A 24,710-nucleotide genomic window follows, 5' to 3' on the forward strand; every position below is an offset into this window, starting at 1 on the left:
TGTCTTTTTACAGTGGCTGTACTTACTTGGCGTTTGTATAAATCTAAATATACATAACTCAAAGATGAGAGAGACTGACTGATATAGTGATCTATCAACGCACAGTCCAAACCACTGGACGGATCGGGCTGAAATTTGGCATGCAGGTAGATGGTATGACGTAGGTATCCGCTAAGAAAGGATTTTGATTAATTCTACCCCCAAGGGGATAAAATAGGGGATGAAAATTTGAAACTTGGTAAATTTTAAACCGATCGGGCTGAGACTTTGCATGCATAAAGCTACTGTGACGTAGGCATCCCCTTAAAAATATTTTTTATAAATTCTACCCCTAAGGGGATAAATTAACGCGAGTGAAGCCGCGGGGAAAAGCTAGTTATTTATATATTTACTAAAGCTTTGATACACAAATGAATGAAAATCTTTATGATTCTTCTCGCATGAGAGACAGTTATTAGTTACATTTTTGTTACTGTAAAAGTATTACTACAACTAACAACGACTGATTTACTCTTATTTAGTTACTCAACCAGTTTATTTTCTATGTATATTATGCTTGTATTTAAACAAAAATTATCTAAGTATTTATTTCAGTTGTCTAGCAGTTGTACTAAGTAGAGCTAGTGTTATGGGTATTAACATTAGCTCTGCTTATATTGGGACTAGATGGCGCTGTGTGCATTGTCCATAGATATTATTATTAGTCGTGAATAACTATATAACTGCCTACTCAATATGTAAATAAAATCTCAAATGGCATAACATTTTATGACTTGATATTTTAATATATTAACCTTTTTACATTTCATGTATATTTTGACCTAATCATAATCGTCAAATCCTAATCGAATCTGTGTCAAATTTGATGTGTTAACATTTATAAAGTTTCAAATATATAAATACATATATTATTGTATATTTAGTGAATATGCCGCGTGCACTTAGATTTTTTGAGGTTTTTTGTTATACGATATTTTATCCAAAACCTATTGTAATTGAAATAATTAATTTATTTATACTTTTGGTCTTGTTAGCACTAAGTGTACCAATAAGAGTATGTCAGATATATAACATATAGTTTTTCTATAGCTGTGTATTATTTTAATATACTAATGAATGTACAAATTGAGTACTAATATATTTTGTGGAGGATATGTACTTGCATCATTATTCTGATATTTATTTTAGTAAATTTTATTGTATTTTTTTTTCTTCAAACAGTGAATTCAATTTATTTTTTTTATTTTTTCGAATAGGTACTTCTATCAGTTTTTGCTTGATTCTGAATATATGATATTCTACATCATATGCATATAGTTTACAATAATTAAATATGCATATAGATTTAACAGAATTAACAGCACAATCTTTTAAAATAAACGAGGAAAAGATGTTTTTGTATTTGAATTAAAAGTTAAAAACTCACTGCTGCATCTTTCATCATCTCTAATTTTTATAAATTAGCTTTCCGAAAGGGTGATAAAATAAATATAATAATAATAATAATAATCTCAGGACAATTCACACAGTACCATCTAGACCCAAGTTAAGCTAGCTAAAGCTTGTGTTATGGGTACTGGATAACTGATACAAAAACATAGATTTTTTGTAAATACATAAATATTTACATAGAAAGCACCCAGACCGATACAAACAATCATACTTATGAATAAAACAGCTTGCACAGTGCGAGGATACGAACGCGCGACCATCGGTCGTAAAGCGGTGTGCTAGACCACCGAGGTCGTCAAATAGAGTCGATATTAAGTATTATTGAATAAAGATTATTTCCATTTCTATTCTTTATAGAAAAATATCTTCCAGAAACTTCCGAAAATCAAACTAGCCGATCGACAATCCGACGCCCGGGACTATATCTATGCTCTATGTTTTTTCACAAAGGCTGTAACAACTGTTATCTCGCAACGGGCCCGGGCATCTGTCCTTACATAAATCTGTCCCATACGCAAAGAATTAAAACGTTCCCCATTGTGGACGGCTGAATAAATCTTGGAGATATCTTTGTGAGGGACGCGAGACGCTCGCGGCCCCGCGCACTTCCATATTTTACAAATTTTTGACAGTCGATATGGCTTTCCTAAAAGGCACCTGCCCAATGTAGCCACAGTACCCATCTACCCATGCTTTGCTTGTACGGGCTCCAAGTTTTTTTTTTTTAGTTTTGGGAGGAAGTATAATTATTAGATAACGGACATAGAAAGAAGCTTAAAGCTTGAGTTTTGTCCTCCTCCAGTGACGCCTCTTAGCATTGTACCGAATAGTGTTCCCAGTGCGCATTCTAACCCATTGGGGAATAGGTCTGTTTTGTTTGAGCTTCTTAGCTAGTTTTCGCTTAACAATAAATGTCTTATGGGCCGACATTTTGCCTCAAGCTGTCAAAACAAAATGGTTTGATTTCTGAATCCATACTATTACTGACAAAAGTGCCTGTCTCTTACTTATTCGCGGCTGAATGGCTTATCAGATTTTTTATACAACAAATTAGTGTATAGAATATATCCTACATTATATATATAAATAAATTCGACAACCTCGGTGGTCTAGCGGTCTATCACACCGCTTTACGACCGATGGTCGCGGGTTCGATTCCTCGCACGGCACAAACATTTGTATTCATGAGTATGTTTGTTTATGTCTGGGTGTTTTCTATGTATAATATATATGTATTTACGAAAGAAAAATATCTGTGTATATGTATCAGTTATCTAGTACCCATAACACAAACTTTAGCTAGCTGAACTTGGGTCTAGATGGCGCTGTGTGAATTGTCCTGAGATTATTATTATATTATTATTAAAAATAACTATGTGTCCAGTTAATATAGATCAGAGTTCAATGAAATTCGAATTATATATAGCTTGTATCACTAGGTAGGTTTTGAGCAATGTTAAGGGGTGCAAAGGTTTGACTACATGTATTAATCTTATTAATATTATAAACGCAAAAGTTTCTGAGTACGGATATTTGTTACTCTTTCACGCAAAAGTAACTGAATTGATTTTGATGAAACTACAGTAATATAGCTTATATATTAAAATAACATATAGGCTATAAATTTCAGGCGGGAAACCGAGTAAAGCCAGTATAATAACATAATAGCTATTTTGGTAACAAAATGAATCAGATATAGTTATCAGAGCAGACCAACCGACAACAACGGACCAACAGATATAATTATCAGAGCAGCAACCAGGACTGGGTCACAAGTATAAATTTGTGAACACCACATTCCTGGGTAATGTATTTCATTTCATTTCAAGACATCAAAAAGCACATCCGCGACATCCGTGGTGCGGATGTGGTTGTTATTCGTAGTGACTAAGGTGTAAACTGTATTACTGTAAAGTTTCATCAAAATCCATTCAGTAGTTGATGCGTCAAAGTGTAACAAACATCCGTACTTACAAATCCCCTCCGATCGATCCCCCGTCCCCTCCGATCGAGATCCAATTCAAACGGGGATCGAAATTACGACGGCCTGAGCCGAGGTTCGAACCCCTAGTGGTGCCCTCAGACTAAAGTCGTATCCGTCAGACGGGAGTTAGCCTTCAGCCGCTCCATAAGTCCTTCCGCGAGTTTGGAGTGCCATCTCCACTCGCCCCATAACGTCCGGTGAAGCTGTAAAGGCCAGCTACGGCCAACAGCATTAGAGTAGTCCGAAAACAAACGGTCGCATTTATTAAGATTGGTACATAATTTACTAATGTAGTAAGAACATTGCTGTATTGGGTTGAACCTGTAAAGACAGTACTGCATGATGGCAATAAATAACAAAATGTTTTCAACATAAAATATTGCTTAATATGTATGAAATATGTTCAAAATAGTTACCTTTTTACATACCTGTCTAAATCTACGTTTCTTTCTCTACATAACTATTTTAGGAAACAATCTGAAAACATCGTTTAATATTACGAGGAATAATCTCGGAAATAGATTGGTTTGGAGTTTATTGTTGTGGAAGGAATGTCGTTGAACTATATGCGAAAAATAGTCTGTCATATTATTATTGTTATATGTTGATTTGATATATTTATACATATAAATAAAATTGGAGTGTCTGTTTGTAATATTGAAGTAACCGTTTTTAACTACAGGCATATGAAAATATATACGGTACATATACCAAAATAACAATTTTTACAATTTTTGTCTGTCGGTCTGTTTGTTCCGGCTAATCTCTGAAATGGCTGGACCGATTTTGACGGTACTTTTTTTGGCAGGTAGCTGATTTATAAGGAGTAACTTAGGCTACTTTCATTTTAGAAAAATAAAGTTAAATTTCACGCGGATTTTCAGCTTGTATGGAATATAAATTAGAAATATTATTTTTTATAAGTTAGTTTGTGTCTTAATATACTTAGTACTAGTGTTCGCATTGACTTTAGCTTTATTTTTCTAAAATAAATTAAAAATCTAAAATAAATGTAGCCTAAGTTACTTCTTATTACATCAGCTATCTGCCAAAAAAAAGTCACGTCAAAATCGGTCCAGCCATTTCAGAGATTAGCCGGAACAAACAGACAGACAGACAGACAGAAATTGTAAAAAATGTTATTTTGGTGTATGTACCGTATTTATATTCATATGCATGTAGTAAAAAACGGTTATTTCAATATTATAAAAAGACACTTCAATTTTATTTGTATGTATAGATTTGCGTAAAACTACATGGTTTTCAATGTTAAATTAACACAGTTTTGTTCTATTTTTATAATATAACACGTGCAGCGTGTTATATTTAAAAAACAAAGCTAGTTAGTTAGTCAGTTAGTCCCTAACTAAACAAAGCTAGTTATGGATACTAGACAACTGACGTGATATTTTAGTAAATATATCATTTACTAAAACTACTATATAATGTATACCATATGTTACGGAAGGAAAGATGGACTGTATTAGGACTGGTAAAAAATGAGACACGTTCCTAGGTGACGTAAAATAGATGTAATCAGCTCACTAGCAAAAATATAAAGACAATATGGCATAAGAAAACAAATAGTATATAAAAACAGAACGTCAAAATATAAAATTCAAATATATATAAAAAACATAAAAATTATCAAAAAGGTTGCCATCGGCAACACCATAATTGTGTAAAGCAACGTAAATAAATAAATACAAATAAATAAATAAAACATCACTTCAAAAAATACACTAGACATGTACATAAAGTTCAATGTACCATGTCACTTTGACTATGACCTTCATGCGCGTAACTCTGGAAACCATAGTGATAAATTCCTGGTGAATTTTCCATGGAGGTGCTGACTGACCTGACCTCATGCTCATCTTATCATCCTCCTCTAGTGCCCCGCCAGCGTATACCGTTAGCGCAGGCGGTTTCATCTTTGCATTGTCATCACATAGTATAAAATAAAGTCGCTGTCGCTGTCTGTCCCTATATATGCTTAAATCTTTAAAACTACGTAACGGATTTTGAAGCGTTTTTTTTAATAGATAGACTGATTCTAGAGGGAGGTTTATATATATAATACACTCGCTCTTGCCGCGGCTTCGCTCGCGTTGATTTATCAAAATGCTTTCTTAGGTGACGCCTACGTCATACTAGCTTTATGCATGCAAAGTCTCAGCCCGATCGCTTTAAAATTGACAAAGTTTCATACAAACTTTCATCCGCTATTTTATCCCCTTGGGGGTAGAATTAATCAAAATCCTTTCTTAGCTGATGCCTACGTCATAACATCCACCTGCATGCCAAATTTCAGCCCGATCCGTCAAGTGGTTCGGGCTGTGCGTTGATAGATCACTATGTCAGTCACCTTTGAGTTATATATATATCGATGTACACCCGTGCGAAGCCGGGGCGAATAGCTAGTCACAAAACGAACCGTCATCTACTAACCGTAGAAGCATCGTATAAAACATTTACGAGCAATTAATACCTACTTAAACCGTATAACTTTAATCCAAATATAACGAAAAAAAAAGCAACGATTTCTGTCGGACCACTTAATAAATTGTCTGTAGGTTGCATGAAAAAAGGTATATAAATCGAACCACCAATAACACTATAGTGTGGAGTTTATGTGATGCCCTTGAAATGTGTTATCGGGCCGACGATTCTTTATTGACACTAAATGTGGGGACACACGGGGGTGGACTGTGAGCGGTTAGTCCACGCGAACGCTTAGAAAACGCACACAATTTTGGAACTTAATTCTACTGGCACAGATATTATTTTTATTTACAACTACATATTCAGAAATTATATGTTTTTATATAACGTGTGTTGTTTTCTATTGCAATGTATTTGATTGATCTGGGGTCTAGATACACGTAAAAATATTGATTTACGAATTGGTACGGTAGCAAAACATCTGTAGAATACAGTACAAAATATATTATAGTTCACCAAACAGCTTTAACCAAACAAACGTGAATTGTTTTGTTCATATTCATATTTTAATGAAATATGTAAGTCATATTAACAGATTCATATTCGAGTTTGTTGCTGGTTATTCTCAACTGACACTAATTTTAGTCTGACGTCAAGTTTAAAAAAAACATATATAAAATTGACGTACATAAATGGCTAAAATTTGCTACGTAAAAGATAGGTTCGTGTAAAAATTAGCTTTTAAGAATAAGATTGGTATCTGATATAACCAGTTATCATGAGAAATAACACGAATATACGTATATATGACAAATTATTGTACATGACGTATGGATTTAGATGTTAAACCGACTATACTGACATAGCAAACAAATTTCTAAACATTTGCAGTATTAGCAAGGATATTATTACACTTTGTGTAGTTTAGAGGATTAACATACCATTCAAATAGAGATAGGATGATACAATTGTAGTATTTTAACACGTACGCATTACAACGACCCAACAAAATATATATTAATAAAGATTTTATCGTATGAAATATTGTTATAATATGTTAAATAGTGTTGATAAGTCTCTTGCTGTTATAAACGGGTTTCGACGTATTCGTGTATTTGTTAAATGTATTTCTTTGGCCAATTTTTGACATTTGGTAATTCCGTTTTGTCATTAATATAATTTTAACATTAAATGTGATTCGTTATGTATGATTAAGTTATATAATGTCTAAATTTGTCTATGATTATTTTGATCTATATTAATATTCACGTTTGTTTAAATAATATTACGAGTTGAGCGTTGAGAAGTCGTTTGCTACATTAAAGTTGAAGAAGGTCGTAAGTTCGAATCTAGCTGATACCAAAGAAACGTTATGTGTCTATTTATATTTAGGACTATTCTTGTGTTTAGTAAGACAATTAAAACAAACTACTAATAGTAAACTGATATACGAAGATACGCCTGCCCTCTCTCAATGTGAATTTAAATATAGTTGACGATGCTTCTGAGTACACCACGGTAAATTAATATTATTCATATATATGTATTTTTTTTATAGTAAACACTATAAAACTCACTCGTAAATATATTTTCCCGCACACAAACGAGGACGTGGCCTCGTCAGTGGCGGAACTATGTTAGTGTCTCGATTTATTATTGTTATACAGACAGAAATATTACCAGCCTCCTGTACATAGAAGATGTTCTCGTACTGGCAAGCTATTTAGGAAATTTAAGCTTTCTATTTAACTAATTCAGGATTGTATACAAAATTGAAGAATACATAAAAAAAAATAGAAACACATTTTTTAAAAGTGTTTGTCATTTCAAATTAATAACATTTCACTAAATGTATGCGAGAGACATGTGCTGTATTTCATTTTAACATAAGGAATGTAATCAGCTTAGTATAGGTACTACTGGTAAATTCTATATATGATGCGTATTTAACAGAAATGTAATAGTTTATAAGAAGAATGACTAACTATAACTACTAAAATTGGTGTCAAAAATACATTATTATTATTATTATTATATTACAATAATTGTGCTCGTTTTAAACTGGGGCGGGTAATTAATTATAAAAAGAAATATATTTACAGTCAATTTAAAGGTCCTATACTTATAGTACAGGAGCAATTAAATTATTATTATTACACAAATCTATACACAGTACACACCTCGTCCAAATGACATTACCGTAATCGGAGCGCGTCCGACCGCAATATGGCACCGTGTGTATCCACATTAGGTGACTGATTTATAAAGCCTTCGTAGTCGAAGCATCTTTGATGCCGCAGTGAGCCACCGTTCCAATAATCGTTAAGACAAGACGTTAATTTTTTATAGGATTAAAATATACAAGACCACTTTGATAGCGTTTAAATTGACGGCAGATATCGACGTGATAGCATTCCATATGTTTACATTGATAATGCAATAGCATTTAGCTTAATGGTTTGTAAGTACTAAAATATTTGTATTGAGCGGTGGTCTAGTGGCCTAACTACTGATCGTCGCTGGTTCGATTCCTCGCATGTAAGCATTTGTATTCATGAGTATGATTGTTTCTAACGGTTTTGGGTGCTTTCTATGTATATTATGTATGTGTTTAAAAAAATGTATTCAAGTATTTGTATTAGTTGTTTAATACCCATAACACATGCTTTGCTTGTGACTAGCTTCAGTGAGTTGTACGGGGTTATTTATTTATTTATCTGTAGATAGGGTAGTATTTATTAAGATAAATCAAACAAGAATTTATTAATAAAAAAAAATATTGAAATAATTTTTATTTTTCGCCATGTTTTGTAAAATTATAGAGAAGTAACCATTTTTTTAAAATAACTTTTATGCTCTTTCTTCTCGGTTCAAGTAGGTACTATTTCCTGTACGTATCACTAAAAACACTGAATAACTAAGTTATATATATAGTATTATAGGCAAAACCGTAGCACAATCTGTTGCGCAGTTTAGGAGAAGTAATTTGAAGAACAGACAGATTTGTTTCCTAAATACAGATTATAACAGCCTGTATCTTATTTTATTATTGCTCTTTTGCTGTTTTATTTACGCATTTATAAAATTAAAGTGCAAAATTAAAATAAAAAATCACAAAATAAATAATAATTTATTCATATAAGACATTTTAGCCGCTTATGAACGTCAAGTTTTTTGTATTAATGTTTTTACCCTAGCGTCCAGTTAAGTATACTGATTCAATTGAGAAGAACTAGCAAGGAATTCTACTGTTTTTTTTAAAAGCCAGTTTATTTACTTTTTATATTTATATAGGTGTTTATGTCTAACATTCAATGAAAATCCTGTGCATGAATAAGTATTGCCGTGCATGTTTATACTTGGTTTTCCTAAGCATCATCATCATCATCATCGCAGCCCGGAAGACGTCCACTGCTGGACATAGGCCTCCCCCAAAGATCTCCACGACGATCGGTCCTGCGCTGCTCGCCTCCAATGCCTTCCAGCGATCTTGACCAGATCGTCGGTCCACCTTGCTGGAGGACTTCCCACGCTGCGTCTTCCGGTCGAGGACTTTACTGCCCCAACGGCCATCTGTCCTACGAGCTATGTGCCCTGCCCATTGCCACTTCAGAGTCGCAATTCTTCGGGCTATGTCGGTCACTCTGGTTCTTCTGCGGCGCCCATAAGTCATGACTTCATCTACACAGGACTGACGGTCCGAGATTGAACCCGTGAACGTACCATTCATATCTTGTTAAACAAAACAGTATTAATCAAAAGCAACAATGGTAATCGAGGAACTCTGTTTGTCATAAATCGGGGCCGTATCACGGCATCGCGCGTCACTGTATCGCATTACGACCAGGGCCGTCTCTCACCTATTAGGGGCCCTGGGCACATTTGGATACTGGGGCCCCTATGACTATAGTAATAAAGCATTTTATATCTATTGTCTTATAATAGACAAAGCCATTTTTGAACATGACTCTTTAGAGATGTGTATGGGGATGTCCTACCTTCAAAACAAACCAGGAAAATATGATTTTAAAAGTCGTTATGTGATGTGGGGTTCAAGTTCTTGCTAGACATTTATAAAAACGAACAAATTGACAATAGACGGAAAGCATTTGTTAAGACTGATTTTCAGGCGAGAGTAGAGTAGCTATCGGTTATCGTTTGGTAATGGTATAGGGACTAGACTAGACTAGGGGGCCTCAAATCATCGCGGAGCTCTGGACACGTAGCCAGTGTGCCCAGTGGAGTAGAGAGCCCTGATGCCCTACCTTCAAAACAAACCAGGTAAAAATAATTTTAAAAACTTGTTATGTGATGTGGGGTTCAAGTTCTTGATTTATAAAAAAAATAACAAAAATGAACAAATTGACACTACTCGGCAAGTATTTGTTAAGGTTGATTTTCAGGCAAGAGTAGAGTAGCTATCCGTTATCGTTTGGTAATGGAATAGGGACTAGACTAGACTAGGGGCCCCCAAACCATCGCGGGGCCCTGGGCACGTGTGCCCAGTGGGGAAGAGGGCCCTGACAACATGTCTGTTTGATATCGAATTTATTACGAGGGGCTTATTCGAATCACTCGAAACACGTCACCCGCTGTCGCTCGCCGCTCATAAATTCGGTGACATATCGCTCGAGTTCTCAGATTTTTCTGTATAAAATCAAACTCCGTATTTGCTATCGTATTTTATATCATTGCACCTTATGCCAATAGCAATAAAGGCGAGAATGTGGTTTTTGATGACACAAATGTATTAACTTGTAAGAATCTTGTTCGTCTTGCCTCATATTAATGACGGTTGTATTCTTTTTAATTTATCGGGAATATTTCTGGGCGTATTTATTTGGTGTGGAATTTGGGAATCTGAGCGTTGTACCGATTTTGAGAATCATTCGATTTTGAGAATCGACAACGTATCGAGATTATTCGATCATTGTCAATAATTTAAAACGTAAGTAGGGAATGTTGAATGAATGTCAAGAAATACATTTTCTATTTATATTTAATCGAATCGACATTAGGCTAGGGTTGCCAACACCAAATTTAAAAACTAGGAATTGAAGTTGGAAGAACCAGGACAACTTTGTTTAAAACCAGGACTCAGTAATATACTTGTTATAATTATATTATTATATAATGTCAATAGCCTAAGTTATTAAAATTCAAGTAATGGTAACAGTCTTTAATACTTAAAAGTATTTTAAAAAAACTCTACAATTCGAGCAAGCATTGTAAAAATGGCGCGCGAATTTTGAAAATACATGATCTTATCAGGGCGTTTTAAAAACCCAGGACGCTGTTAAAAACTATCCAGGACACCCCAGGACACTACAAGAACTAGGACATGTCCTGGGAAAACAGGACGGTTGGCAACTCTACATTAGGCGAGCTAAAATGCTCACTTTAGTGATTCACATTTGTTGATGAGGTTGTTTTTCTAAGAATTTCGCAATGTAAGTTATTTCCACAGTTATATTTCTGAGTCACTGAATTTGTGGTTGATTCTGTTAACCATAAATTAAATTAACCTGAATGAAATAAAATTAAGTTAATATAGTTTAGGGTAAACGAATTAAGTTTATAATTAAATAGCATATAATAAATTTGATTTATTTAATGTAAACTATAAAGGAAATATCTAATAACTTCCTTTATAGTTTACATGAAATAAAAATAGGCTTCAAAATAGGTTTCACCCGCGTTACAGTGATTTCAATTAAAAATATAGCCTATATGAGCTATATTATTATTAAGTTTCATGAAAATCCGTTTAGTAGATGTTGCGTGAAAGAGTAACATACATCTAACTACCGTATATACTTTCTTATGCATTTAGTGAAAAGCTGTTAATTTGCAATTACAAACAGAGACAAAACATTTCAATTTTATTTAAATATTTATATATAGACTAATAATCTAAAAAAATTATAAAATGACTTTATGCAATTAAGAATACAATAAATATTATATCTAACAATAAACTCTGTCACAAGTATTCGCAAACACGTTAATAAAATTGAATACAAATATGAACGCTATGTTATGAATCATCAAAGTGGACATTTTAGTCCGGCAGTTAAGAGTCTGTGAGGCAACCTGTGCATTAGCTGACTGCAACCACGTTGCACCTTAGATAAATGCCAACCTGTCTTTATAATATGAAATTTATTGATCCTCCACAATATTTAATGGTAACTTTAGAAATATGTGATACAAGCTATAAATTTATAGCCTATATGTTTTTCTGAAGCAAAAGCTATATTACTGTAAAGTTTCATTAAAATCCGTCCAGTAGTTTTTGCATGAAAGAGTAACAAACGTCCATACTTACAAACTTTCGCGTTTTTAGAAATAGAAATAGAACAAAACAATGAAAATAAATGTTTTACAAAAGGCGGTCTTATCGCTATCAGTAATCTCTTACAGACAACCTGGTGTTAACAGAGAGTATTTACATAAAGAATAGAATAGAATAGAAATAATCTTTATTCAAATAAACTCATTACAAGCACTTTTGAATAGTCATATTTTGATTCTACCACTCATTCGGAATGCAGATTCATCACAAGAAGAATGAGCAAGAAACTTGTGTGTTATGTTATTAAGATTAAGATAAATAATTGTGAACAATTCGAGTTTTTGAATCAAATCCTTGTTTTTGAGTCATAAATTACATTTAAGGAGTAAGTATTTTAAGTGCTAATATGCGAATTAAATCTATTATTATTACTATTTATTTATTGCTGGCTTTTTTAGAAATATTATTATTAAAAGAAAAAACTCTGTCACATGCGCTATTTACGAAGCCGACTGTACTTTAAGTGCTAATTTGAGTTCTAATCTAATAATTAAGTGTATTGATAATCAATGTTACGTATCGTATTTACAAAATCGACGAGTCTTAATGTGAAAATGTAAATATTGATATATTACAACCAACTTTGTCACATGTGGTTTATACGTAAATATCATATGTGACAGAGTTGTGTCACATATGATAGTTACTGATCCGACTGTAGTTTAATCGTTAATGTGATATTTGGTTTTGTTCAGATGAGAGCGAGCGCGAGGGCGGACCGGTGGGGCTGACAGAGATGCGCTCCAAGCAACAACCGCGACCATCCTACCGCTGGCTCAACACCAACGAAAACGGTAAGACATTAATTATAACTTATATATATAATAAGTATTCATAAATATATAATTATACTAGCTTGTACTTCATAGAATAGAAAATCATTTATTCAAATAAACTTACATTGAAGCAGTTTTGAATAGTCATCACATTTCTTTTAATCTACCGCTCATTCGGAAAGCTGTCTCATCACAAGAAGAACGAGTAAGAAACTTGCGTGTTGCTCTTTTAAATAATTTTATTCCTACTTTACATTTTTATTTCTACCAATTAGCACTAATTCAATTAAATACTCAAATAGAAAAAATATTGAATACATAACCAACTGGTTAAACAATTAGTAAGAGGAAATCAGCCATAGTGATTAGAGCAGACCAGATGAGGATGATTCCCTAGGAATGCTCTAGGTAGCGAACTTTGACAAACAGCGAGCAGAATGGATCTATGCTGGTCGTAATGCTACAGGTCGGGGCAAAAGGGGGTTGTTAGTAACGTGGACTGATCTTATTGCTAGCAATGTACCATGTCAGGTTGACCTCCACGCGGTACCCCCTGGAAACCATCGTGATAAATTCTTGATGAATATGTCACGAAGGGCTAACTGACCTGACCTCACGCTCATCTTATCATCCTCCACTGCCAGTGTAAAGCACAGGATGGTACACAATTCGATTATCGGCCTTAAAAAAAATGCTACAAGTCTTAGCACATGACAATGGCCCAAAACTTTCAATAAACAAAAAAAAACTCTAGTTTATGTACAATTATGTGTACCTACCTACTTACTGATACTTATAGAGTTCCGGAAACTAGATCTTATTTTTTATAACTATTTAAATACACAACGTTCACACGGTGATACAATCATAATTACTATATCAATCACATACTATTTAAAGCCGTTGATTACTCACATTTATAACTATTAAGTTTTTATTCCCGCCAAAAATTGTTGACAACCATACAAGCAAAATTTTACCTTAAATGACTACATCTACGGTCTATATTTCATTAGACAAGAATTTGACGCTTGCGCTTTTTAATTTCTATAAATTTTATATTTTCCGCGGCCACACAGGCCAATTCTCGCTTTATCAACATGCATTACGGTATATAATCAATTGTCAATAATATGTCGATTGCACATTTTAATTTCTATGAAATTTATATTTCTAGCACAGGAAACACAGCCGAAATATCACTTTATTTACTTACATTACGGTGTATATTCAATTAACAATAATTTGTCGATTGCATATTTTATTTTCTCTTTTTCTATATTTTCCGCTAGTAATTTGCCAGGTGCCATACAGACCAAATCTCACTTTGTCGTCATGCATTTACGGTATATATTCAGTTGACAATAATTTGATGATTGTACATTGTATTTTCTATCAGAAAGAAAAGAAGTTTTTATTTAATTTAGATTTCCCGCTAATATAATTGTTAGCAGCCACACAGGCCAAATCTCACTTTATCGACACGCATTACGGTATATATTCAATTGACTATAATTTGTCGACTGCACATTTTCTTTTCTATCAAATTTAGATTTCCCGCTAATAATTTGTCAGCGGTCACACAGACCAAACTTCACTTTAAAACCAGGTGTTACAGTATATATTCAATTGACAATAATTTGTCGATTGCACATTTTAATTTGCCGCACAATCGAAAGCGACACCGTGACGTCACAACTTTGAATATTCAACTAAAACCCGCAATAAATATAAAGTTACGGCCATAGAAAAAAGCGTTGTACAAAACGCAAATGTAATACTCCGTAATAACTCATAGGTCTTTTTGTACTGAACTAAGCCACCGTGAAGCGATAAATAATATTTATTTTTGCTATTATACGCGTTTTTGTCAGTTGTAATGGGTGTAAAACTTGGGCGGGGATGTGCGGCCGCACAACCGGCGGACTCGGACTCGCGCGGTCAGTCAGTCCCTGACAGCGACAGCGACAGCGACAGCGACTTTGTTCTAAACTATGTACTGGCCCCTGGCTTCGCACGAGTGTACATGTATTATATATAAAAACCTCCCTCTTGAATCACTCTATCTATTAAAAAAAACCGCTTCAAAATCCGTTGCGTAGTTTTAAAGATTTAAGCATACATAGGAACGGACAGACAGCGACAGCGACTTTGTTTTATACTATGTAATGATATGATATTCTAGAAACAATTTTGAGTTTGAATAATTAAGTAAATACTATGTAACAAATTCTAATATTCTACAGAAAATCCTTAGAATGTGAGAAGTCAGTCAGTCAGTCCCTGACTGACGGCTCACATTTTTTTTAACTTAAGACAATTCACATAGCTACTATATGAGTCCTAAGCTAAGCATAGCTGTGTTGAATAAGCTGACATTTCGAATCACATTTGTTTTTACCTCAGGACAATTCACACTGCGTCATATACTCTCAAACTAAGCATAGTTTACGGTATAAGTACTAGACAATGGATATAAAAATGCTGATATTTTGATTCTGTAAATACAAGTACATATAATATATGTAGAAAACACCAAGATCGATATAAACAATCATACTCATGAATATAAATGTTTGTACCGTAAGAGGAATCGAACTCGCGATCTTCGGAAGTAAGGCGGTGTGCAAAACCGTTAAACCATTGAGGACGCCAGTTCGCGTAACATATGTAGATACGAGTAATATTGCAAAATTGCTGACTGTTCAGCTGAAACTGCGTCATGATTATTTTTTAAAATAATATTATATTTGACTTAGTCAAATTATTTAGGCAACAGAAAAAAAAATAGAGAAACTTCGATACTGTTGTTTTTTACAAGTGTGACGTACATTTTATATGGACTGTGTTACTTATAGTCAATCGTTAATTTTAAATTCATTTTATAAATTAAAAAAGTCATGTTACAACTTCATACTTTTAATATTATTCAACAGTTAAATATAAAAGATAAATTTTGAAAATATAAACAATTAATCAAGTATATGAATATAGTAATGTTTGTATCATCTGCGAGTTTTAACGCTGTTTCTGTGGCCCAACAATAACTTATAGTTTATTGTAAGTGCTCACTCGTTGTTAAATTAAAAAATATATAAAGTTTTAGGTATTACTGACTAATCGAATAACCGATTAATTTATAGTCGCTTACTTATTGGACGCTGTAAGTTTAATAACATTACACAAAGAACATGTTGTTAATAATTGCGACTTTAATTTGTAACCTAAGAGTTGCCTGTACTATTTTATTTAGGAGTTTGTCAGGTCATTTAGTCGTGCCTGTACTTACCTCTGTGTTACTAAAGACAATGTATTTATAGAAGCAAATTAACAAGTATTTACATCACATTTAAGAAAAGTATTATAATCTATACTAATTAATAGTATAAAAAGTTAAGATTGTTTGTTTGTTCATTTGGACTCCGAAACTAATAAAAAAAAATATACCATGGTGGCAAATGAGCATCCGGCCCATCTGATGGGAAATGGTTACCGTAGCCTATGGACGCCTGAAAAGCCAGGGGTGTCTCATGCGCTTTGCCGACCCTTAAGAAACCTTATATACCCCTCTTCATAAACCCCATGCTGAGTCTTATGAGAAAACCTCAACAAGTACTTCATTCCACAATGTAAGTGTACGCGGGAGGAAGCTCCTCTGAAACCGCACTGTCCGAGACCACTTACGTTCCAGCCTGTAGGAATGAATTCCCTGTCGATGGCGAGCGGTGCGATGGTAAAAGGTAGCCGTGGGCATCATGTCGAATAATTCTTCAGAACACAGTCCGTTTTGAAAAAATCTTTTTCCATTAGAAAGCTACGTCATCCCTGATATATAGGCGATAGAATATTTTCAAAAACATTAGGGATCCCTATGGAAACTTCGATAATGTGCAAAAAACACCAAAACAATGCTTATATAACATACGCTGTGGAAATTATTGACTGTAGTACAGTCTTATGGAGAACATTAATATCTGTAAAGTTTTTTTTTAACGTTCGTGTTTAATATGAGTGACGACCTCGGTGGTCTAGTGGTCTAGCACACCGCTTTACGACCGATGTTCGCGGGTTCGATTCCTCGCACGGCACAAACATTTGTATTCATGAGTATGATTGTTTGTATCGGTCTGGGTGTTTTCTATGTATAATATGTATATATTTACAAAAATATATATATATGTATCAGTTATCTAGTACCCATAACACAAGCTTTAGCTAGCTTAACTTGGGTCTTGATGGCGCTGTGTGAATTGTCCTGAGATTATTATTATTATATTTGAATATTGTAATATACATTATTCCTATATCGTTGAACAATTTTGTGGCGGTAGATGAAAAAACTGCTGTCACCTGTCTACAATGACGTCACTGTTGCTCTCTCTAGTCAGCTCGTGACCACGGCTAGTGCAACCTAATGGAAACGTCGAGAGAGGTAAATACCTTTATTTGCCATAAAAAGGTGACTGACGTAGTGATCTATCAACGCACAGCCCAAACCACTGGACGGATCGGGCTGAAATTTGGCATGCTGGTAGATGTTATGACGTAGGCATCCGCTAAGAAAGGATTTTGATTAATTCTACCCCCAAGGGGATAAAATAGGGGATGAAAGTTTGTATGAAACTTTGTCAATTTTAAACCGATCGGCCTGATATTTCGCATGCATAAAGCTACTATGACGTAGGCATCCCCTAAGAAAGGATTTTGATTAATTCTACCCCCAAGGGGATAAAATAGGGGTTGAAAGTTTGTATGAAACTTTGTCAATTTTAAACCGATCGGGCTGAGACTTTGCATGCACAAATCTACTATGACGTAGGCATCCCCTAAGAAAGGATTTTGATAAATTCCACCCTTAAGGGGATAAATTGACGCGAGCGAAGCCGCGGGCAAAAGCTAGTTTGCCATAAAATTATTCGTGTTAAGACCCGGTTAATAATTTAAATAATCTGTAAAGATCAAAAAAAAGTCCTTGGTTCTCACTATGTGTTTAACTATTACAGTTATTTTGAAATAACTTCTTTTTCATGTTAAAATATCCAGTAACGCCGGTACAAACTAGGCTATTTACAAATTCAAATTCAAAATATCTTTATTCATGTAGGTCTATTACAGACTCTTATGATATGTCAAATCTACCGTCAGTTCGGAATGATTTCGAGATGAGAAGAACTGACAAGAAACTCTGATTAATATTATACATATTTACGATAATACAGATTAATTTTTAAATTCTAGTTGGGAGAATAGAGACCGGCATGAATCTTTCGGAATCATTTCAAAATGAGAAGAACTAACAAGAAACTTAGCTCGTATTCTTTTCAAATACATTATTATTATTCATACCTTTAAAAAAATTGAAATTTTTGTTAAATACCGTTTCTGAGGAAGTTTTATTATCATAATTTTAATATCACATTAAAAATTGTTCTACATTCTATTTTATTGCCTTGCCTCTATTTAAGAATATTATATTATATGCTTACAAAAGTTTTATGGCAAATAAATTAATTATGATTGAATATTTTCTTATTCAAAAAACAGTGAAATGTTATTACAATTTTTATTATCCTATAAAGCTGTAAATACAGGCTACTGACCCAAACTTGGGTGGTTTTACTTCAACTTTCGACAACTATTCAAATGCGACAGCTGCGACAAAACCGTCGCGTCGTGTCGCTCGCACGACGTTACACAAAAATAAAAACTGCTTTAACTTATGAGCCGTAGCGGATTTGATTTACAACCACTTTCTCTTTCCGTCCTTTGTGTGGCCCCACTTGCTAGATATGCCAATTATGGTATTTTTAATTTAAAGGTGCCGTATTGTTAAAGGAACTTGATAGTGTGTGAAGGTAAATTCGTCATGGCCCGTCCATATACACATACAGTTTAGGGTTTGGATATTTGCTATTAACCCTTGTCGTATATTAATGCGTTTATACTGTAATTAGGTTTTATTAATGTCTTCATTTTCTTGTTATATTTCTTGCTTGTTATAATTTTTTTTTATGTTGTTCATATATAAATATTTTTTTATAAATAAAATTTAATATAAGCATATTTGAATAGTTATTTTATTATGTTACTCATTCAGAAAGTAGATTTGGTATAAGGAAAATGAGAAGGAAACTTGCCTGTTGCTCCATTAAAGACATTTTATTTATCTTGACATTTTAAAGATTTTGTATAAATATAAAACACCAGATATCCTCAATTAATATGAATAAAATCTATACAATAAAAATGAAATTGAAATGTTCGTTTTTAATTTAAAATGTGAGCTTATCACTAATGTCCAGTACATACAGTACTTACTTTCATAAAAAAAAAAATATTAATTTTTGTCTGTCTATCTCTTTGATTTTCTTTACGAGAGCTTTCTGAAAGCCCTGGATTGATGGCTTCTAGTCCCGAGCTAAGCAGGGGTTGTGTTATTAGTAGTAGACAACTGATACAACAAACAAACCAATACAAACAATCATGAATACAAATGTTCATAGCGTGCGAGGAATCGAACCCGCGACCATCGGAGGTCTAAACCACTAGACCACCGAGGCCGTGTAAACTCATTAGAATATGAATTACCAATTCAACATCATCAACCACCTGAATGTTTAAATACCATACACACCCCGCATTGTTATTCAACCCGGCTTTGTCCGCTGACGCTACTCTTTCGTAATCGTTTGACCGAAATTTTATTAGCCCTTTTATGTGCATGAGAAAACGATTGTTGGACCACAACGGTAACTGTCGATGGACCATAAACCTGACGCTCGGTTGGTACTTTGTGGGTTTACGACCCACCCCCGACTTCTCGTCTTTATGCTTTTATTGCAAACTTTACTGTTTACGCCACTAACCGCAGATGATTATTTAACTGAACCGATACGATGATTTCTTTTTAACCGACTCCAAAAAAGTAAAGTTCTCAATTCGGCGATTTTTTTACCGCAGTAGATTATTTGATGGGCCGATGTGATGATGTAATGTAGACTCTATTCTCCTCAATTAGCCTATCATTTGGGTCGTTGTGCGTTAACCTATGTGATGATTTATTTAGCGATCAACTCTGTAGAAGGAGGAGGAAGTTCTGACTACGAATTTATTTTTTTAATGTTTGCTACTTAATAACTCCTAAATAATATACTCATTTAAGAAAATACGTTTGTTATTCAAAAATAAAACTAAAAAAAATAACAGAAAATCCCACTCCAAACATTTAAAAAAAAATGGGACCAATCTAAAAGTATTGACACATTCACCAATAATTTATCACGGTGGTTTCCAGGGGGAACCGCGTGGAGGTCAACCAGACACGGTACATTGCTAGTAATATGATCATTCCACATTACATGATCATAACATCCACATTACTAACAATCCCTTTCACACCACTTGCAGGTATTGTCGGATCAGTATTGTCGAAACAAAACACTTTGTATCACAGGAACACATTAGGAACAGCACAGAGCACCCACGATTACAGAATAAATCAAGCGCCTCCCGCGACTTTATTAACCAATGAACCACAGAGTAGTAAAATCCCTTTTATGAATCGAAAAAACCGTGTCGATTCCGCATAAAAGTAGTGTTTACAAACAGTGGCATGTTAATCTTTACGATCGGCGCCCGAACAGGCCCGAAAACGGCCGATACCTGATTTATGGAGTTCTGGAATAGCTGCCCTCTTTTAAACGGTCCGTCTGAACGCTGAATTTACGGCTTAATAGAGTTTTATAACTGATTTTATCAGTCGTAAACTTTTATAAGGCGATTTGGGCTATTCATTAAGGGCACTGACGCATTGCCGCTGTTTAGTTCATAAGTTTCTGCTGTGACGTCACTTTTGTGGACGTTTTTTCTAAGGAGTAAGAACTTAAATAGAACTAGAATTTACTTATCCTTGTAAGTTGGACTCAATTTTCCTCAATTGGCCTCTCTTCTGGGCCGTTGTGCGTGTAATCATATATAGTCACACATAATTATATCAATGTCACATCATTACAAGCCCTTTTAATTAGTCATATTTTTTATTTTACCACTCATTCGCAGATTCATCACAAGAAGAATAAGCAAGAAACTTTTTTTAATACAAATAATCACACAATAACAAGAGGCATGCGATAATCAACATAGAAACCGCTACGCACTCGTTCTTATTACAATCAAATCATATCAAAATATCTTTATTCATGTAGGTCTATCACAGACTTATGATATGTCAAATCTACCGTCAGTTCGGAATGATATCGAGATGAGAAGAACTGACAAGAAACTCAGCTCGTATTCTTTTCAATTATGTTTGCACATGTTTACACATTCATTTTTAAATTCAAATTTGGGACCAGCATATGCTATTGCAATTTTGTCAAAAGCAAAATCTAATCAACGTTTGTAACCCGAACCGACCAGTCCCTACAAAACGAAACAGCTTAGTCTAACAGCATGGAAACGTATGATCAGTATCAAGGGCTTTTGACGAGCTACTGTGGCGTTTTTTTTTTCGAAATATTCTAAAGCTGTTGGCCGCAGCTGGCCTTTACAGCTTCACCGAAGGATTGGGGGCACTCCAAACCAAAGAAAGTACTTATGAACGGCTGAAGGCCAACTCCTGCCTGACGGATACGACTTTAGTCTGAGGCACCGCTCGACTCAGTCTGTTGTGATTTCGAAGTACTAGACAACTGATATATAATTTACAAAAAAAAAATCTATGTACGTATTTTATATCAGTTGCCGAGGTAGTACCCACTTGCTACCCATAATACAAGCTCTGCTTACCTCGGGATTATATGGCGCTGTGTTAATTATCCTAAGATCCAAGATTGTCAATATTATATATATATTAAAACTTGGAGATCTTTGGCGTAGACCTTTGTTCAGAAGTGGACGTCTTCAGGCCTAAGATGACGATGATTATGAATATAAACAGAGTTTCTCAAGAAAAACAACATCTCACGACACATTACGGTAGTTTGACTATATATATTCCATTATAAGTCAAACTATGTTAATACAATACAGTCATAAAACTGGCGATCGTGTATTAAATCATTAAAGCACATTTGGGAGGTCGCCGCGCTGTAAAGTGTTTATTTGTCAATAAACTTGTTTAAATTGTTACCAAGTTGGGTGTCAGCTCGTAAACGCGGTTTGTGTGGCCCGACATGTTTTATCTTGTTACTCAACTAGATATGTTACATTTATGTTTACAAAAAATTACATTATGTCGTTACTTTCGTTACTTCTAATAGTATAGAATAGAATAGAAAATCATTTATTCAAATAAACTTACATTGTAGCACTTTTGAATAGTCATCACATTTTTTTTAATCTACCGCTCATTCGGAAAGCTGTCTCATCACAAGAAGAACGAGCAAGAAACTTGTGTGTTGCTCTTTTAAATAATTTTATTCTTACTTTACAATTTAAGTTTAAATGTGTGAATACAAACCACCGATTAGCACTAATTCAATTAAATAATCAAATAGAAAAAATATTGAATACACAACAACTGGTTAAACAATTAATAAGAGGAAATCAGTCATAGTGATTAGAGCAGACCAGTCCCTACAAGCAGCACCGGTTCACGAGTATGACGGATGAGCCAGCCATCACTGCGCTCGGCCATATTTTAGGGAGCCCAACACGGCCCACCACTCCGCCACAAATCTGGACATTTTAGTGACCATCACTACTCAATACACTAGACCACGTCAAAGCTACTTACAATTGCCATCTAATAGTTATAGTATTCACATTTTACATAAGAATGCATGCGGCAATCAATACAAAACCGGGCTGAAATTTGGCATGCGGGTAGATGTTATGACGTAGGCATCCGCTAAGAAAGGATTTTGATTAATTCTACCCCCAAGGGGATAAATAGGGGATGAAAATTTTTGTGAAACTTTGTCAATTTTAAACCGATCGGACTGAGATTTTGCGTGCATAAAGCTACTATGACGTAGGCATCCCCATAGAAAGAATTTGGATAAATTCCACCCCTAGGGGGATAAATTAACGCGAGCAAAGCCGCAGGCAAAAGCTAGTAGAAAATAAAATGTTAGTTAATCAATAATATAATGCATCATTAGTATTTCTGATTGGCTGCATTCGACATCCAGGATATCTAGTTAGGTGCAAGATTTACAAAACTACAGCTCCACCATAAATATGGCCACAAAGGAGCTAGTTACCGGCTTTTACTTACGAGAGTTAGCATTCTCTCAGGCTATTTAACTAGATCATTTGTTTGTTTATAAAGTTTATTGTAAGAATGCTTAATGGATGTCGTTAGACTTTGTGCAAAGTCCTCAGCGTAGGTTTCTGTCGTATATTTTAGATGCTAAGCAGTTGGATTGCAATTTGTACTGTTTAATTTTTTTTTATACTGCGACGGTGGAAAACAAGTATACAGCACATCTTATGGTAAATAATCAGTAGGTCATAGAATCCTGACACACCAGGTGTCACGTGCGCGTTGCCGATCCTTAAGAAACTTTAATAGACCCGTCTTGAAAAACTGTTATTTTTCTATATTTCTAATTAGTGTTATAGCAGAATAGTATATAGTAGGTGTCCCAAAATAGACAAAAAATTTCATAAAAATCGGTAAAGCCTTTTCTTCGAGGAGGTCGATAACAAACATTGTGACACTAGATTTTATTATTATTACATAATATAAAACAAAGTCGCTGTCGCTGTCTGTACCTATGTATGCTTAAATCTTTAAAACTACGCAACGGATTTTGAAACGGTTTTTTTTAATAGATAGAGTTGTTTATATGTATAATACATGTACACCCGTGCGATGCCTGGGTGGGTAGCTAGTATTAGAATATAATAGAAATGATCTTTATTCAAATAAACTTAATATACTTTTGAATAGTTATATGTTTTTATTTTTCACTCGTTTGGAACGTAGACTCATCACAAGAAGAACGGGTAAGAACCTAACTTACATGTGTAAGTTATATAATGTCAATCATTATCATTACATAGTATAAAACAAAGTCGCTGTCGCTGTCTGTCCGTACCTATGTATGCTTAAATCTTTAAAATTGACGGATTTTGAAGCGGTTTTTTAAATAGATAGAGTGATTCAAGAGGAAGGTTTATATGTATAATACATGTACACCCGTGCGAAGCCGGGACGAGTAGATAGTATATATATAATCTGCTACTAGCAAGTTTCTTGCTCATGTCTAATCTACATAGATTAGAGCTCATTTGACTAAAGTATACTAAGATACTTTGTGTATTTATATAGTGGTAATCTTAGGCGCAAGTCATTGTTGGAGGCTGCACTCCTACGCAAGGTAGAACGGTGAGCAATGTCATCTGTGATAAATGCAGTTTGTCTTTGGTTACATTGTTGACTAGCTACCGGTCTGTCTGTAAAACACACGCCTACTCTGTGCACGGATCATTAGAGATACGTATGTTTGTATACTTCAAACGGGATGTATAGACACTGTTGTATATTATACTAGCTATATCAGCGGTTTTACCCGCATGTAATTTATAACCATTATGTTATTCTGATGCGTAAACTATGTTACTGTAAAGTTTCATCAAAATCTGTTTAGTAGTTTTTGCGTGAAAGAGGAAAAAACATCCATCCATAGTCACAAACTTTCGCGTTCATAATATTACTAACAATATTTCGTCTCTTATAGGCATTAATAGA

The 24,710-nt window shown here is 34.3% G+C and overlaps 2 protein-coding genes across 3 annotated transcripts in view; one reads left to right on the forward strand and one right to left on the reverse strand.

The window, feature by feature from the left end:
- LOC131841043 (protein tiptop) overlaps positions 1–24,710 on the forward strand; it is a 455,231-nt gene that overhangs the window by 129,267 nt on the left and 301,254 nt on the right. For both annotated transcript variants that reach the window (XM_059189277.1, XM_059189276.1), the window contains exon 3: positions 12,932–13,030. In XM_059189277.1, the coding sequence (XP_059045260.1) occupies positions 12,973–13,030 (58 nt within the window). In that variant the 5' untranslated portion in view covers positions 12,932–12,972. The remainder of the gene's footprint in view (positions 1–12,931; positions 13,031–24,710) is intronic.
- Positions 2,173–2,403, reverse strand: LOC131841045 (large ribosomal subunit protein eL39-like). The gene has a single exon (XM_059189279.1). The coding sequence runs from the start codon at positions 2,380–2,382 to the stop codon at positions 2,227–2,229; it is 156 nt and encodes a 51-aa protein (XP_059045262.1). The 5' UTR covers positions 2,383–2,403; the 3' UTR covers positions 2,173–2,226.

Source organism: Achroia grisella, unplaced genomic scaffold (genome assembly GCF_030625045.1).
Source record: "Achroia grisella isolate CSIRO2021 unplaced genomic scaffold, CSIRO_AGI_Agris_v1 utg157, whole genome shotgun sequence".
Lineage (NCBI taxonomy): Eukaryota > Metazoa > Arthropoda > Insecta > Lepidoptera > Pyralidae > Achroia > Achroia grisella.

Bases quoted from the DNA above. Each gene is read 5' to 3' on its own strand.
- LOC131841045 (XM_059189279.1), bottom strand. From the start codon at position 2,382: ATGTCGGCCCATAAGACATTTATTGTTAAGCGAAAACTAGCTAAGAAG.